The sequence below is a fragment of the Colossoma macropomum genome, unplaced genomic scaffold (genome assembly GCF_904425465.1).
Source record: "Colossoma macropomum unplaced genomic scaffold, Colossoma_macropomum, whole genome shotgun sequence".
Classification (NCBI taxonomy): Eukaryota; Metazoa; Chordata; class Actinopteri; order Characiformes; family Serrasalmidae; genus Colossoma; species Colossoma macropomum.
In genome coordinates, this window is record NW_023494800.1 from 26,842,988 (window position 1) to 26,860,697 (window position 17,710).

Below are 17,710 nucleotides of genomic sequence, written 5' to 3' on the forward strand. Positions count from 1 at the left end.
TTGGCTACTGAAGTTCTATATTCTAAAGTGCTAAAGTTATATTCACCACTTAATACAAGCCTAAGTTAAAATGAACACACATGCCATTACACGGGCTAGCATTGGCTCAATGTACCTCAGTGGTTCTCAAAAGCTGTCGTTGTCCACCAAACCCTGCTCTTTAATTTAACACCCACATGTGAATTCCTCACAATACCATGAAAAGTAACAGAGGCTTATATTTTTATAGAAAATAAAGGAATACTTTATTAGCTAGTTTCCCCAGACATGGATTAATGAGATGTCTTGGACACTTAAAATACTCCTGAGTCAAGGATTAGGCTCAGTCTAGCTCTGGAAAACCAACCTTATATATGTATGTATAGAAACACACACTGCTTTTATATACTGCTTTGTAATTCATATATAATTTTCTACAACAGATAACACAAATGTTGCTTATGAGAGTCTGATAAAGCATACCGGACATGTTCAGGAAACCCACACAGGAACTAAAGCGATCAAAAAAATGTGGTATTGATATGGCTGATAATATTGGGCCAAAAGACATCAGAAATAAAGACAGAGATCAACAGTAATGATTGTGTGACTGCCACATTATGGTGTTCAAAATGTAAGTTGTAGGAAATAAGACCAAACAAGTAATTAATAATTGATATATAATAAATAAATAATAAATAAATAAATAAATGAATAAACGAATAAACAAGACTATTCATCACCCACTTACTGGTCTAATGCCTTGTAGTAGATGTCCAAGTCTTTGTTGGCCAGCTCAGTGGTTCTCATGACTATCATCTTGTCCCGGAATCTCTCCTCGGCCTGGCAGTACTGGTCCTCACGGAGTTCCTTGCGGAAGCGCAGGATCTCCTCCTCAAAGCCCTTCTGTCGGCCTAACGCCAAACTGCGGTTCTTTTTCAAATCCTCCACCTTCCGCTCCAACTCTCGACGCTCACTGATCAATAAAAAAAACAATGAAACATCCCGTCTTTTTAATACAAGCAATGTCTCGGCAATAGGCAGATGTTCGTTTGAAACCTAACCTAGTTTCTAAGCTTCCAACAACTTGCTCACTTGTATTTCACTAAGAGGAATGTTCATTTAAATTCACCATTCAAATTTTTGTGAATTAAGAATGATTCAATACAATAAACAGCGATTTGATTCAGCAATTTAACTTTGATTGAGTGTGTGTATGTGCACCAAAGAAATTTAAATGCTGACTATGATACACTCAAGTCAGAGACAATTTTATTTCCCAAACATTTTAGCTGATTAAAATTATGTGGCCACATACTGATTAATCCAGAGGAAATATGCAATGTCTACACACTGCTGACGATTTATGTAAGTCAGCAGTTCTCAACCAAGGAGTCGCAAGATAATCGGGTGAGGTGGGGGAGGGGTTTGAGAGGTAGTCATTGAAGAAAAAAAGCCTACATTTTGGCTAACATTTCAAAGAACGACTTATCAAGGAATATCTTTCAATCTCACAGTAACAGTAAGTACGAGCAGAAAATGCAGTGTAGTGAGCCACAACCCCAGCCAGTTATTTTACGAGTTCAAGTTCAGTACAGGATCCATGCAGTGTATTTTTCCAAATAAAAATCTTTGCCTGGCTCTTAGCAGCATCACCCACCTTCGTTCTTCGCATTACCTCTACAATATCATGCTGTCTAATCAGAAAGTTACTGGAAGGAGAAAAAAAAAAAAAGTCTGATTTGTGGAGAGAGCCAGCAAGCAGAAGGTCATGGGTTTGAAATCCCAGACCGCACTAAGTATACTTAGTTGTGCACTGCTAGCAATGATGTGCTGCTTCCATAGGCAGCAAAAAGACAAATTTCCATCGTAGGTTCAACAGAGTATATAACATGACGTAACGTGATCAATAGGTAACTACTATTACAGAGCATTCATGTGGCACATTCACACTACAGGGCACTCATATGGAGCACTGACTTGTCAAAGTCTAGTAAAATCCGAATAAAACAGATAGCTGCTGTGTTTCTTTGTGATCAGTAGTACCTAGGCAGTGCTTTGTAAATCTCTCTCTGCTTTTCCTTTATCATTTACATCTATGTGAGCACAGCCAGAGCCATTCATGAGCTGTGGGGCACTAAAGTCAGGTGAAAAATCATGTTAAATATCAAACACACTTGTTTAATCACACTTGTTCTGTTAATAAAATATCAATTAATTAATTAATAGCATTTAAAATCTATTTTTGACAAATGAAAATGATATTTTTTTCTTTGATTGATACAGTTGCACCAAGGGGACTTGTGAATGATGCATTAAGAAAATGAATGAAACGCTAAACCACTACAGACTGTGAGCCACAATTAGAGAAACATAGTTCATACAGAAACAAGATAGCATTGTACACTTGTCAAAACCTTTCCATACCGAGTGAGTACACAGAAACGGTAAACTTCCCCCCGTCTGAATACACTGTAAATCACAAAGCCACAGAACATGCATAGCACTCTACTTGAGTTCATCAGGTTATTGAAAAAAGTTCACAGAGTCTGTCATCTTGTGAACTCAACAGCCAAAAATTTACCACAGTTAAACACCTATTATAGATGCACTTAAACACACTAATGCAGACCCAATAACGTAATGTAAAGGTGAAATTAATATAAAATACTAAAACAATAAACAATATTCAGGCTAAGGTTCACTTACTTGCGTAACTCCATGACTTGCATGTTGCCCATCTCCTTGAGTAAGACCTCCCTTTTCTTGGACACCTCCTTCAGTTCCTCCACACGCTTTCTTAGTGTCAAGTTATCCTGAAGCCAACGCTCTTGGACCTACAAGAACAGAAGGGGTTAATTTACTATTCACATCAGCAGACAAAAAAAAGGCTATCAAGCAGAGAGAAAGTCAAACTCAACACCTTCTGAGTGTCTATGTCCTGTCGGATATTGCCCATGTCCTTGTTGATCTTTTCCCGTTGTTTCTCAGCTTCAAGCAGCTGGGCATTTGTCTCCTGAAGTTCAGCTTCTTTTTGCTAAAGGAAGAAAAATGATGACATGATGAATAACAAATAATGTAAGATTCAAAAAAAGTAAATAGCAGAAAACTGAATGAGAGAACTGATTTTTCATACCTCCTTGTACTCATCCTTGCCCTCTTCAATATACCTGTTAATTTCTCTTTCAAGATTGGCCAAGTTTTTAATCCTGTCCTTTGTAGCGTTAATCTACAATGGGACACAAAAACAGCTTTGTCATCTCATGACAATTATCGTTGATAACTGACTAAGTTGAAAAGAAATATATACAGTATACATGAAAAGATAAAAATACACTGGAATATATAATTCCAAGGAATATTTAGCACACAAAGAGGACAGTTCAGCTCCATCTCCGGTTATTCATTCGAACATGACAAATACTGAGACACAACTGGAAAACATTAAAATGACAAACTTAACGTTTACTTTTTTGGACATTCAAAAAATGATGCCAGGCTGAACAATTAAAAATAAACTTTCTTTGCAAGATCTGTGTACTGTTGTTGCAAAACAATGTTTTGAAATTTTATCTAACATTGGGCCTGTTTAAACCTTGCATCAGCATGTGTTTTACATGACTGGATCACATCCAGATTTCACCTGAATGCGTGAAAATCCAGGTGTAAACAACCCTAGGAGGCACTGTAATGGGATTTCAATTGGAAGATTCAATCCACATCCAGAGACGAATCCTGACCACATTTAACACAAGCACAAACGGAAAGCGTTTTGATGCGCCGGCATGTTCGTCGACCCCAGGGGGTTAAGTACTAACGACATCCATGATATGCTCAAAAAAGCTTACTGTCACATATTTTGATGTTTTAATTTATCAAGATAATGAAATGTATCTACTTTAATATGCAAATTTATCTATAAGATGATTAAAAAATTGTCATTCTGCTCAGTGCTATGAGCTTGTTGACTCAGAAAAAGTAAAACAGAAATGATGTGTGTGTTGAATATGCTTTGGTAAAATTAAAACATTTCACTTTCAAAACCACAGCAAACCATATATTTAGTTGTTTTGGTTCACATTCTTACAGTTTACAAGGAAAAATAAACATTAACATAAAGAAACCCAACAATTAAAAGTAATAAAAAAAAATCATCATCATCATCATGGTCCAGCCAGGGTCGTGGTAGCAGTAGGGAAAGCGGAGAATCCCAGACGACCTTGTCCCCCACTGAGCTATGGCTCAGCTCCCTCTTCACCACTACAGTCCAGCATAGCAACATCACTGCTGCCACCCGTCCCAGCCTGCGGCCCATCTCATGATTCCTCTTCCCAACACTTGTGAAACTGCTCCAGTGAATGCTAGAGACATCCATGTCATGGAGCCAAAAGCCCTTCCTGGATCAGGGCCTTGTCGTGGCGGAAGGGCTTATATAGTTTCGGGATCTTCAGAGCCAAGATGTCTGGAGCAATATGCTCCTGGTAGGGTCTCCCAAAGCAAACAGGTCTGGAGTGAAGACCCAGATTAAATCAATCCAATTTTCCCCATGATTAAGGGACACAAGATACTGTGGGTTAGCGGGACCTACCCTTGGAGCCAGGCCTGGGGTTCTTCTGCGAGCGCGTGGTGGCCGGCAATCCACGTAACCGGCTGGGCTTAGTGTGTGGGGGACCATGTGGGCACACCACCTGCTAGACCCAGTGTGGAGGACTAGTGCAATGCCATATAGGCAGTGGGAGATGGCAGGGAGGTTCTTGGCGGCATGGACCCCTGAGGCAGAAACCAGCTCTTGGCACATGGAAGGTAACTTTTGGAAAGGACCCCACCTACAGACTCCATAGCTGTGCTGGGAGATTTCAGTGCTCATATTGGCAATGACTGGGAAACCTGATCGGAAATAATGGCTTGCCCAATATAAAACCAAATGGTGAATAGTTATTGGACTTCTGTGCTAGTCATGGACTGTCCATAACAAACATGAAGTTCAAACACAAGGATGTTCCTAAATGTACTTGGTACCAGAGCGCCTTGGGACAAAGGTCAGTGATTGACTTTGTTGTCATTTCATTTGACTTGGGACCACATGTTCTGGACACAGGTGAAGAGAGGTGCTGTCAACCAATCACCATCTGGTGGCGAGCTGGATCAGATGGCAGGGAAGACTGGCAGTCAGACCTGGTAAAATGCAGCAGCAGCGGTGGTGGCTGAAGCAAAATCCAGAACATGGGAGGAGTTTGAGGAGGCTATGGAAAAAGACTTTTGGTTGGCTTCAAGGAGGTTCTGGGCAACTGTCCGGCGACTCAGGGGCAGTCGGACTGGCTTTGCTCAAGCTGTACTCAGCAAGGGGTGGAATAACTCTGACTTCAAATAAAGATATTGTCGAATGGTGGAAGGAGCACTTTGTGGAACTCCTAAACCCGAGAGACATGCCTGCCTCATGGGAGTCAGGGCCAGAGGCTTCTGAGGTATCAGACTCCATTTCCCTGGTGGAGGTCACTGAGGTAGTTGCAATGCACCAGGAGTGGATGAGATCCAGCTGGAAATGCGAAAAGGCTCTGGACGTTGTGGGGCTGTCATGGCTGACACGCCTCTGCAATATTGCATGGACCTTGGGAACAGTATCCTTGGACTGGTAGACCAGGATCGTAGTCCCTATTTTTAAGAAACCCTAAACCTAACATCTGAATAGACGATCTACAGACAAAGCCTACGATTTATACATGAAACGCAGCCTCTGTCAACAGCTCTGTCCATGGACAGTTTCAAATAAAGCTGTTTCATTCAAAATACCATGCTGCGCACATGTTGCAAAGCAGAGTGGCAAAGGAACTGAGCAGCGCTACTAACACTGAGCACTGAAACTAAAAGCAGATGGTGATGTACACGGTAGGACAATACGGTCTCTTTGTCTCCATTCAGTTGACCTGCATGTCACACTGGGGAAAGCAGTTGTGAGTGCGTTTAAAACGGGCTAAAATCACACGCTGTATTTCTGGCAAGAATATACCAAGGCGACATGTTTGAAATGGCAGAACGCTTTGTGTCTGACTGTGACTGGGTCAGTAACACTCCTCTGTGAGAGCAGAGCCTTGTTCGCTGCATTTTGTTCTTTAGCGTGGTGCAAATAATCAATTACTGAATAGATAAATAGTTTTTAATTCTATCTTCACAAGAGTCAAAAACATTTGCATAGTTCTTTGTGTCAGTACTATGTTACTGAGAATTAGGGTTTAAAAAAAAAAACAAAAAAAAAGTCCACACACTTTTTGCTGTACCATATGGGGCTCCCACTGATAAATTATACAAGTATTTCTTATTTGCAATGGTAATGAAACTCAAATATTTTTGGACATGTTAAGGCAAATGCAAGCCTCACCATGATGTAAAGCAGATTCTCACAGTATTACAACAAATATTTGATCAAATTTGATGGATTCCAAAATATTTGCAAAAGTTTTCCTGACAAAAAGGAAATTCATAATAAGAAAAAAATAATCCAGTCCCAATTCAATCAATATATTTAATTTTTTTTATTTTTACATGTTTTCCTTATCCATTGCAGAACATTCTAAAATGAAAAATGAGACCTGCAGTGCTGCAGCCTCTGCATAAGATGATAATATTGTTTTGAACTGCAATATATAACATCTATATGAAAGCTTTTTTCACCCCTTTTTGCCTCTGTGGCCAAAGTTAAGTGTTTTAAAACAACAATAAGCTACACACCCTTTCCTGGCCTTCATCTTGCTTCTGCCTTCTCCTCTCAATCAGCTCCTGCTTTTCCTGCTGGAGCTTCTCCAAAGTGGCCACCAGTGGAGACACCTGCTCCTTTGCTTCCTACATCACAAATTATGAGGACATTTCAGCAAGTCAAGAATATTTGGTAATTTATAATGTCCATCACTGGAACATGTGTAGTGACTGTGCCATAATTTGATCTTTGTTATCCCAAATATTGCAGATAAACTACAAGGCTGAGCAGCACGAAGGAAAGATATCCTAAAAAATTATAAGAAGAAGCTGTTGCACTTCAGAATACGTTACCCGTATTTCTCTATGCAGTGCCTGAATCTCAGTGGTTAACTCCACACACTGTTCTTCCAGCTGCTGCTGCTTCTGCATGTTACTGGAGATTTGGAGCTTTTCTGCACGTATTTCATTCACACTGCTCTTCAGGGTCTGGATCTGCTCCTGCTGGTCCTGGATAAGTTTGCGCTTAAGTTCCATCTTACTGCATGCTGTATATGGAAAAACAGATAAGAATGAAGTCTTGCTAGTTGTTTATCAAACAATTAGGGGAAAAGTGTAAATAACAGAACACGTATGCAATCATAAATGTGCCCTGCACTTCTACACACTGTCTACTTGTTACACATGACAGTCATAAGCAAAAGTTTGAACGCAACCAGGTCTAATTACATGTTTTCATGATTTTATGTAAAAATCAATCTAGCACCCTCTACAGGGAACAACCTTAAATATTTTTGGTCCTTAAATATGGCACTTTAGTGCATAATTTCTTTTTATTTGCTGAATTTAACATATTGGAAAATAATAAAACATAAAATATAAAATGTGTCTTAACTTTTGCATAGGCCGCAATTCTATATTTACCCCCAATCTATACTTAGCCATTTTTTGTCCTAACTCAATTAGACTGAGACATCAGGTGGAGCGGCAGGCTGTGACGCACTGAGGAACTGAACAGTGCTTGATGAAGCACCGGGTGGAGGTGTGTGGGCCTTTAAGTATTTTAGGATGCTGCACAATGCCTTTACAGATGGCAGTTTTGCATGCCCAAGATGTAAAGGTATGTACAAGTAAATTACTGGATGCCGGCATCAGCCCAGAATTTCCGTATCTGTGCATCTCTACCAAGTATTCAGTTTATTCAGGCTTTATGTTGAGTTTTAGTCTGCTGTTCACACTTTTGTCCAAGGTGCTGGATGTTAAAGGTTCATTGCTCGTACTGGTGTCCAGACGATGCTGGGTCTCCTGCTTTTCTTGGCTGACATGCTGCATAGTCCGGTTCAGATCCACTCCCTGAAGCTTGGCCGCGTGCTGAGCTATCTTTCTCTCCACATCCTTCAGGTCCATCTGCAATACAACAAAATATCACAGAATATCATATATTTTTGAATTTTGTTATATATTTTTAACCCAGGATAAAATAATGATTGATTACAAAAAAACAAAACACACACACACACACAACAAAACAAAAAAAAAGATATATAGAACTAAACAGTCAAATGTGGCCGATCGGACAAATGATTTTGCTATTACAATAAATTAATTCACAGCAAGCTTTTATTGTGGAAATTATCAATACATTAAGAAAACTGATCAACTGCACATTTCATTAAAAACAGATTTTAACAGTGGCATAGGAGCATAATTTGACCTACATAATTGGATACCGTGTCAAATAAATATTAAGCACTGTGATAAAGGTTGGCCATCCAATCCACCTTATTATACAGTGTTATCCTGCATTTAAAAATGTACTATACCACTCTGCAATGAGTTATAACCTCAGGATGATAAGTCAGACCTGGTAGCGGTCCATAAGGGAAATGTCCTGCAGACAGGCCTTGGCTGTGTCCTCCTCTGACATCAACATGGACAGCATAGTCTCCTGCTCTTCTATGTCCTCCTTTAATTTCTCTATCTCACGGTTCACACTCTGCAGCTTATTCCTCAGCTCTGGCAGTTCCTTCTCCTGCAGCTCCGCTAGAGACTGTCTGCGGACGCAGGACACAAACACACCCACACAGATGTAATTGGAATTATTTCTGTATTCTGTCTTTTAGAATTAAAATTTTAGTATGCAATAAAGGCTACATGCCACTGACAGCATACAGTACTGTGCAAAAGTCCAACAACACCTTTCATTTTATTTCCCATTAAAACGAGTATCCACTGTGAGTCGGTTACTGAAACAACAGAAAAAAAAAACACCGTGGGGGGGTGGGGAGCTCAGGTGTAGGCACACGGCGAAACCCCCTGTCTGTAGGGAAACAAAACAGGTACACGGTGAGAACGGCAACCACTACGTTGACCCGAGTCACCCTTTCTGTCTCCCAACTCTTTCTTTGTAAAGGGTAGGCGCAGGGCGTGTGGACAAGTTGCAGCTGGGCTCTCATTAGTAGGTCTCAGCCAAGCTAGATGAGAGGGGGTCCACCTCCTGGCTATGCGCTTCTTGCTGTCCACAACACTGGTACTGAAACACCTTTCTCGGCTCTTCAGCACCCTGGAGAAGGCCCGCATCTCCTGGGTTGGCTTGATTTGGTGTGCCACAGTGGAACCCTTGGATCCACTGTGACACAGCCCTTTCTCTTTATAACAGCTTCCATTCTTGTGCTAATCCCAAAAATATTCAGTGATGCAGAAGCCTGGGCTCTGGGGAGGAAAACAGCTTTTTTTTCTTCTTCAAACCCACAGAGTTGAGTTGTCTTTTGGAAGGACGAACAGAAACTCCTGTCAATTTTTTCAGATCTGCAGCAAGAATGAAACTTGATTTCCTGCTGTTTTCACAGGAAATTAAATAACTCAAGGGTTGTCTCTGACTTCCGCACAGCACTTTACAAAGCTGGCAAATGAGTAATAAATTGGCCATACAATCTGCATCCAGATAAGATGGACTGAAGAATAACTACCTAGTGATAAAGGAATCTGAAATGACCCGTGTGTCTGTCTGTACAGGTTCTGCAGGTTGAAGCAACAGCTCCACTAAAATTTAAATCTACACAATCGTAGCCCAGATGTAGTCAATCAGACAGGATATGTTCGGTGTCTGAAACTCACTCTTTTTGCACTGGAGCTAGAAGGCTAATGAAGCTAACAAGGAATGTAAGATGATATCCCCCTGGCTAGAATAAGGTCAAGTTGTTAAGTAATCTCAAATAAGCATGTTTATGTGATAACTGACACTGTCTGACGTACTTTAACCTACATCTTTTGAGGCAAGTTAGCTCAATGGTAGTATGGTGGAAAATTTGCTTCCTTTACGTCTTGTCTACACTAGCTTTATAGCTGCAGGGCACAACTAAAGAAGCACATTTCTGCCTCAAAACATGTCTTGGCTGGTCGACTACATTTGGGGTAAGAGGAAAATTGCGTAAATGTCATTTTGCTAATCCTCTTACAAAGCAAGCTCTGCACTTTCACCCACTAAGGAGCATCCAACCGCATAAGCAGAGACTCTTTGGCACAACTCTTTGGAAACAGTTTGTCATGAGGGGCAAATGAGACATGAAAAGTGATGTTCTAGAAATGCTAGGTTTTTCCTCAAACCTGAGTCAAAACCCAGTATCAAAGTATTTAACTGCTGGTTCAATTGTTCTGGAAAGATTTTGGTCATCACAATGTCATTTTGCTATTTTTATGTTTTTATGACTTTGTTTTCACTGCACTCAATTATGCCACAAAGTGCTCATTTCTAATTTACTGCTCAAATCTACGTTTTCTCTGTGGTAACTGACACATGGTCTATTTAATGTGACTCACATCCAACATCAGTCTGAACAGGTCATCCAGCCGGCACACACTTCCACCAAACATATCTGTCCTCTATCTCTCCTTAAAAGCCCCTACACTCAAAAATATGGTCCTCTTGGATGGCTTATTATGATTATGCAGATTTGTATTTGTGTCAAAAGTGTTAATATAACACAAAGTTCACATTTTTCCAAACAAATGTTTTCTCAGTGGGGCACCACATAGTTTTGTATGTCACGAATGAGCCTGAACCTATCACAGGTCAATATACTTAAATATGCTAATCACAGGATTACAACATGACAGGAAACTTTTAGCTAGTGAACATTAGTTTGAGATGTCTAGACTGCAGTTAGCAGTTATCAAAAATAGATAAATGCTGGTATGATGGTACACATGATCTAAATGCATTTGAAATTCTGCCTGAATTTCACTTAATGAATTTGTCAGATGTTGTGGTTTCCCTTCTTTACTTTAACAGTCAGGATAAATACTTCAAAAACTGTTTGCTGAACATAAGTGCATAACATGGATGTGAGCAATTCTACATGCCTGCAACTGCATAACAAAGCTGTAAGTCCTAAAGGCCCCCCTTGTAGAGAAGAGCAACAATGCACACTGTTTGTTAAAGGCTGCATCTTTGCACAATGAGCTGGCAATTCAGCGCTGTAGTCCCAGCTCAGCTTCTCACCTGAGAGGTTTGAGGGCCATCATCTCATCACGCTTGCGCTCCTTCCTCTTCAGGTCCTGCTCAGTGTTCTTCAGCTTATCGGGAACCAGACGCAATTTGGACTGCATGTCGTTAATGACGTCCTGGAGCTCGGCCTCAGAGGGAAAGATGCGCTGACACACCGGACAGCAAGGCTCGCCTTCCTCAGTTAGCTGACTGATGAACTGAGTGTACACGGCCGTGGCTCCCGCCAGCATGGCTGATTGAGAGGCATAGAAAATGTTATTGTCTTATCTTTTGACATTATTTGTTACTTTCCATTCTACAGTAAAATCGTTAATTCCTACAGATAAAACCTGACAAATGAATTACAACGCACATGCTTTCTTTTAAGACATAGAAGGGAACATAATTCAGAAAAGTCAATGCTTTATGTCAGCGCACTTCTGATAACCTTTAAATTAGATTAAATCAAATGTGTAAAAAGTATTTATGACCAGGCTATACTATCCTGAAGTCTTTCATACCTCTCTGTTTGGAGCATTTCTCCAGGTCATCCCGCAGTTTGCTTAGGTCAGACTCAAAGTCCTGACTGCCGCATACATTGAAGAGCTTCTCCTCATAGCTGGTCAGCTGCTGCTCTTTGCGACGAATCTCAGCTGTAAAGTGACTCTTATTCTGCTCTCTGGATGCCAAATCTTTACTGAAAGATTCCAGAGTGTGGACACTGATTGGTTTGAATTTGTTTACACTACAATTACAAATTAAGTAAATTATTCTTATTCTAAATCTTACGGCAACGACAGTTCTCAGGATTGACCTGTGGATAAGCCCTGCCTACTTGGTTACTGTTGCTATATCTAATAAGCTTTTGAAGGTGGTATTTAATACTTAACTAGTATAACTAGTAAATAACTAGTAAACTGTGATTAGGAATTAATTACATGCTACAGTGATATTGCTTATTAGAATGTGTCTAGGTTATTCCTGCCTAAATTTTATTTGTTTTAGCTACAAATTAAACACTAAACCCAATGAGCTAACAATACCAAATACAGACTTCATTACCTAGCCTAGGGGTCGACAACATGCGGCTCTTTTACTGCCCTGTTATGGCAGAATTACACAGCAGAATTAGATTTTTAGGTAAAAATAAAATAATCCTCCTTTGCAGTAAAATAAAGTTCTGCTGATCATTCTAACACAGTTTTAATAACAAATGGTCTTAAACGCTGGAGTTAAACAGTACATAACTGCTAATTCACCCTGAATTAATAACTGCAAATAACCCTGAAGATTGGCGCACAGACTGCTGGTCACCATAGCAACGCAGACAACAATCTCGACTAGCTAGTAACGAAAAGGCAAAGAGAGATTTAAGATGAACATTGATAATTTGGAGATGAATGGACTTATTTGCATTTATAAGCACTCTTATAAGATGGTTTCCTAGTACATTTAATCTGCAACAAGAAACTGTCAAACACTAAAAAGTCGATTCTTAAAGCTGCACTAAAAAGCTTCTTGTTGGAATTTTCCCGTTCCACCTTAAATGATGCAGCAGTTGCATTCTGGCGCCTCAGGCACCATTTAAGGTGGAACGGGAAAATCAGAACAAGAAGCCGGTGAATGAGAAGACTTCAGCAATCAAACATTTTTACAAGAAACTATTTCACTTTTGAGGAAAAGTTTCCTGCTGGAGATGTGAGGAAAACGACTATAGCTGAGCTAAAGCATAAAGCAGAACAAAGTGCGTCTGCGTTGTTGTTGATATTATTTTTTTACCCTATGCTAGGACATTAGCAAATACTGAGAAAGATGTACAGCCAAGAGGGTAAAATGGACATAAAATGTTGTGGCTCCGAAGGCGGTTTCATTTTTGGTGAAAGGACAAAATGGCTCTTCTTAACATTTGGGTTGCCGACCCCTGACCGAGCTTGACCTGCTACTTAACTGACTGATATTACCAACTAAACCTGAAGATACAAAAAGGAAGATGCAAAGAATTTTTAAACTCACTTGAGCTTGCCCAGCTTCTCTCTCATTGTGTTGATCTCTCTGGATTTGCTATGGATCCAGTCCTCTAACTCCCTCTTATTAGGGAAGTGGCCCAGCAGAGAAACTAGGTCTTCATTGTGTCTGGACTTAATCTTCCTTACTTGATCTTCTTTATCTGTCTAGACTCCAAAATTTAAACAAAGTAATACAAGCAAAAGTATTTTGTATTCCCAAGATCAGAACAACACCAGTCCATAGGGCTGGACTGAACAGTCTGAAAACTTCAGTATTTGTTCAGCACATCAGTTTTCATTTCACTACTATGTATCTATCTAATATTGGGAAGCTTTGTATTTTTTGACTGTCACAAAAACTGTAATCTAAGCTATGAAAGATTTCATCAGCAAAGGCCTTAAGACAGAAGTTATTCATAGCTGGTTTATGTTAAATGCATTAATTAATGTCAGGTGTCCACATCATCTCACTTCAAAGTGCAAGAAACTGTACTGCTTTCCACATTGCTTTTGCTGGTGGCAGTGTGGGTGCTCTCAGGCAGAGCAGTCTGTCGCAGGGCTAGAATTCTTTAGTGTGTAGACTGAGAGCCGTATTCTGTGGGGTGGACATGATTAAACTTTCAGCAATCCTGTTCCCTTGCAGCCTGAGATACATGGTCCTTCTTGCATTCAGCTCAGCCTGTTGCTTCAAAAGCTCCTCAATCATCTGCCCTACTCTCTAAAACTAGTCTGTGACTGAGCTCAACTCTGCCTGTGTGTTGCCCTGTTTTCCATAGCAAAAAAAGGGGCAAACTAGCCAAAATCAAATAACTAGATAAAATAAACAAAAACAATTAACTAAACAAACTAAAACCGTGACAGTAGTGCAGAGAACTATAATTTTATTTTGTTACACACTTAGCATCTCACCCTTATGTGACTCATAAATGCAATATATGTGAAGAGACTCATAAAAGCTGCTTCTGAAAGAGGGCGCTACAGTCCTGGATTCTATAAGCAGCTGGGCTTCAGAATGATTATTAATACATTGTTGCCACCTACTGGATAGATTTTGAACGGCAGTAACGAACATACTTTTTTCGCTTTTTCAACAAGTTTAAAAAACATGAAAACCAACAAGTTTGAAGCATGTAAAATGCTGTTCAGGCCAGCCCTACAAGGCAGTACTGGGGATGTACAGAGGCAGTGGTTACACTGAAGGCAGAGTGCAAATGTCCTCACCTTATCCTTTTTGAGCATGTCCATCTGCGTGCGTGCTGTGGTGTGCATATTGAGTGTCTCCATCTCCTGGTCCAATCTACGCTGGGCCTGGTCCAGTTCTGCTTTTTCTCTCTGCAGCTCCTGCACTTCTACCTTCAGACTGTCCACTGTAGAGCTTTGCACAGCATTATCCAGATCTCGCTCCTACACACAGTTGAAAAACGACACCTATTCAGATTCTCAATTACTGTTATCATTACAGTACACACCCAAACATACAGCAGAATTACTGTTACGTTTTACCAACACTGATGACTGAACTGCTGTTACTATTGAAAGTTAGATAAATGACTGAGTTCCACAGCACTCAAAGGCTACGTTTACACAGCAGGTAAAAGTGGCCCAAATCCGATCTTTTACCTCAAATGTGACACAGATGTGTCATCTGTGTGGCTGTGTGAACAGCAAAAAACGCACTGAATCTGACATTTTCAATTCCGATTTGAGACGCTTTTCATATGTGGTACTGCAAACACGATACGTATCCGATCTGCAGCAATGCGACTCAGGCTGAACAGCCAGATCAGAATCCATGCGACTTTTACGTCAGTAAAAGAGACGAGGCTGCAGCGTCAGAGAACAGTTTAAAGAATCCGAGGACACGAACCAAAGAAGTGGCCGTGGCAGAATAACACGCCCTTTTTTGGCGAACTCGAACACACTGTGGGTGATGAGTCCAGCTGTCAACCACTGGAACTTTATACTCGCTCATGCAATGCTGGCAAAGACGAAACTGAAAGCTCCGGGAGCGGAGTGGCGTTCGCTGGCCGTCATGACTGTTTTACCTCTGGAGGCCACGTGAAGCACTGTTCTTTTGCGCATGCGGGTCGGTTTAGGAGTGTGATCTGTTCAGACTGATGTCGCATACAGGTCACATTTTAAAGATAATGTGAACAGCCAAAAAAAAATGGATTTGGTGAGAAAATCCGATTTGGGCCACTTTTACCTGCTGTGTAAACGTAGCCAAATAGACTGGTTTAAACATAAATGGGAGATTACAGCCTTTTGTTGTTCTTCTTCTTCTTATAAACTTTTCAGGGTGCCAAAATTGTCACTGACATTCTGAGAGATTTCAATAAATGAGTATGTGGACATAAGTGGAAGCCTTTACTTTTCTTACTGATGGCTCCTAACCTGTGTATTTAACTTAAAGAAACACAACCACTATCTTTTAATAATAAACAGTACACTAGCCAAATCCATACATTGCAATGAATTCTACGGCTATGACTGTACATCATTTGTAACATTGATACATGTAATGCATGTAAAAAAAAAATGCATTACATTATGTGTTACCATAAGAACAAATCAGAAAATATGGGCAAAAGCCTCACCGCTTTCGTAAGCTCTGTCTCCAGCTCCTGCAGTCTGGAGGAGGAGCCTTCCAGTCTCTGCAGGTCAGACTTGATGTTCTTCAGCTCCTGCTGCTTCTTGGCCTGTATGTCCCTCTTCAGCTCAATGGTTCTCTCCAACCCCGTCTTCTTATCACGGATGTCATCAATGCTCTGCTGCTTCTGTGTCTCCTTCTCTTGCATGTCAACCTTAAAAGTTTTTTCCATTATCACATCACTAAGGCTTGAAGGTAAACTAAGTAAAATATGTGTAAGTGATGACATAACATGTGTTACGCAAGTGCCCACAGAATATCTAGTATAACATAGGGAAAGTGAATTATTACATTTTTTAAAAGAACAGTGGTTATACTGTACATTGGTTTGTGCAGGTATGTATAACAGCAGTGAAATATCAGATGACATGTAATCAAATGCTGTATGCTGTAAGAAAATCCACACTCTCAAAAGCAAACACTTAAAATGTACTTTACAAAAAATAATGCTTACCATGACCTTGTTGAGGGCCTCAGTCTCATTGTCCTGTCTCTCTTTGACCTGTCTATGGAAGCTCTGGAGTTGTCGCTCATTGAATGGAGCTCTATCATAGCCCTCCATTTCTAGATAAGATGCCAGGGACTTGACTTGAACATCTCTGTTCTTTACATGCGATGCCTGTCTGTCTGCTTCCATCTGGAGACGCCCTGCGGTAAGTCAATAAGATGTGTTAAATACACATAAGCAGTGAGGATACAAATGTGGTCTGTGACAACAAAAGCAACAAACATGAACCTCTGTATTCGCAGTCAAACAAAAGCAACATGCTCAGCATGAACATGGTCAGATGTTTCTAACGAGATTTTGCTACCCCCATGGCTGCCCCTTCTTCTTTTTCCCCCATTTACTAGTCAAACAAGGGAATTCATAATATAGTCAGTCAGATTCACAATTTTTTATCAGTTGATCCCACCAACCCACCTCCATCTTCACAAGGCTTTGAAGGAAACCTCTTTAACTCCGTTGAGACCACTGGTGGTTCCAAAATGCACTTCATCATATTCTTTACTTCATAATTTTTATATTTCATAAGCTACGTTCAAAAGGTGGGTGTCATATGAGAGCTGTAACTGTCTTAATTTTAAAACTTTATAATAAAAGAAGCTGAACTTAGTATTATGAAGTTGACCCCCCCCACAAATCTGCGCTATAAACTGGATCTCAGAAGGTGTCTCTTCAGTGAAAAATATTTTTATAAAAAAATACACAGAGCACTTAAGATTTTCGGCTTTCAGCAGTAAATTGTAAGCACATGACATTATGTTTATGATCGTAAAACACATTTTCTGTTAGTCTGAGGACAGGAAAAACACCAACACTTTACATTTGATTTATGCCGTTACTGAATAACTTGCCTTAGGATTTGGGCATGTAAATTCAGGCGGAAAAACCAAAATACACCCTGGAAAACAACTGGTTAATCAAATCAGCCCTACAGGTTTGTTACTGAGATTACTGAAGTTCACTGTGCTATAAGCACCCATGTTGAAAAGCTGTTGTAGTGATTTGTAATACTGTTTTACAGGGATGCATTGAAATTTCGGCCAACAAAAACGGTCCAAAATCAGTTTTCAGACGAAACGAAAGAAGCAAAGAGACAGGTAGACAGGTCTGCAATGAATTGTCAAAATCTAACACTTAACAAATAATCTGAATGAAAAATGAGAAACTGTGTGATTAAAGACAGTTTGTTCCTTAGCTCAGAGTTGTCCAATCTTATCTGCAGGGCCAGTGTGGGTGCAGGTTTTTGTTCCAAATAAGAAAAGCACACCTGATTGCACTCGTTTAATCAGTCAGTCTCAGTCTTTAAACAACTGATGAGGTGTGCTCCTGCTGTGCTGCAATGGAAACCTGCAGCCACACCGGCCCTTCGTGGATAAGATTGGACAGCCCATGCC

The 17,710-nt window shown here is 40.2% G+C and overlaps 1 protein-coding gene across 2 annotated transcripts in view; it reads right to left on the reverse strand.

Moving 5' to 3' along the window:
* The window catches only part of rad50 (RAD50 homolog, double strand break repair protein), a 47,639-nt gene that overhangs the window by 12,733 nt on the left and 17,196 nt on the right, over positions 1 to 17,710 (reverse strand). For both annotated transcript variants that reach the window (XM_036587779.1, XM_036587780.1), the window contains exons 9-22: positions 16,266 to 16,459; positions 15,759 to 15,965; positions 14,383 to 14,565; positions 13,169 to 13,326; positions 11,677 to 11,852; positions 11,171 to 11,408; positions 8,534 to 8,723; positions 7,950 to 8,076; positions 7,024 to 7,217; positions 6,706 to 6,816; positions 3,116 to 3,208; positions 2,903 to 3,016; positions 2,689 to 2,816; positions 731 to 955 (exon numbers count right to left, since the gene is read on the reverse strand). In XM_036587779.1, coding sequence (XP_036443672.1) covers positions 731 to 955; positions 2,689 to 2,816; positions 2,903 to 3,016; positions 3,116 to 3,208; positions 6,706 to 6,816; positions 7,024 to 7,217; positions 7,950 to 8,076; positions 8,534 to 8,723; positions 11,171 to 11,408; positions 11,677 to 11,852; positions 13,169 to 13,326; positions 14,383 to 14,565; positions 15,759 to 15,965; positions 16,266 to 16,459 — 2,338 coding nt within the window. The remainder of the gene's footprint in view (positions 1 to 730; positions 956 to 2,688; positions 2,817 to 2,902; positions 3,017 to 3,115; positions 3,209 to 6,705; positions 6,817 to 7,023; positions 7,218 to 7,949; positions 8,077 to 8,533; positions 8,724 to 11,170; positions 11,409 to 11,676; positions 11,853 to 13,168; positions 13,327 to 14,382; positions 14,566 to 15,758; positions 15,966 to 16,265; positions 16,460 to 17,710) is intronic.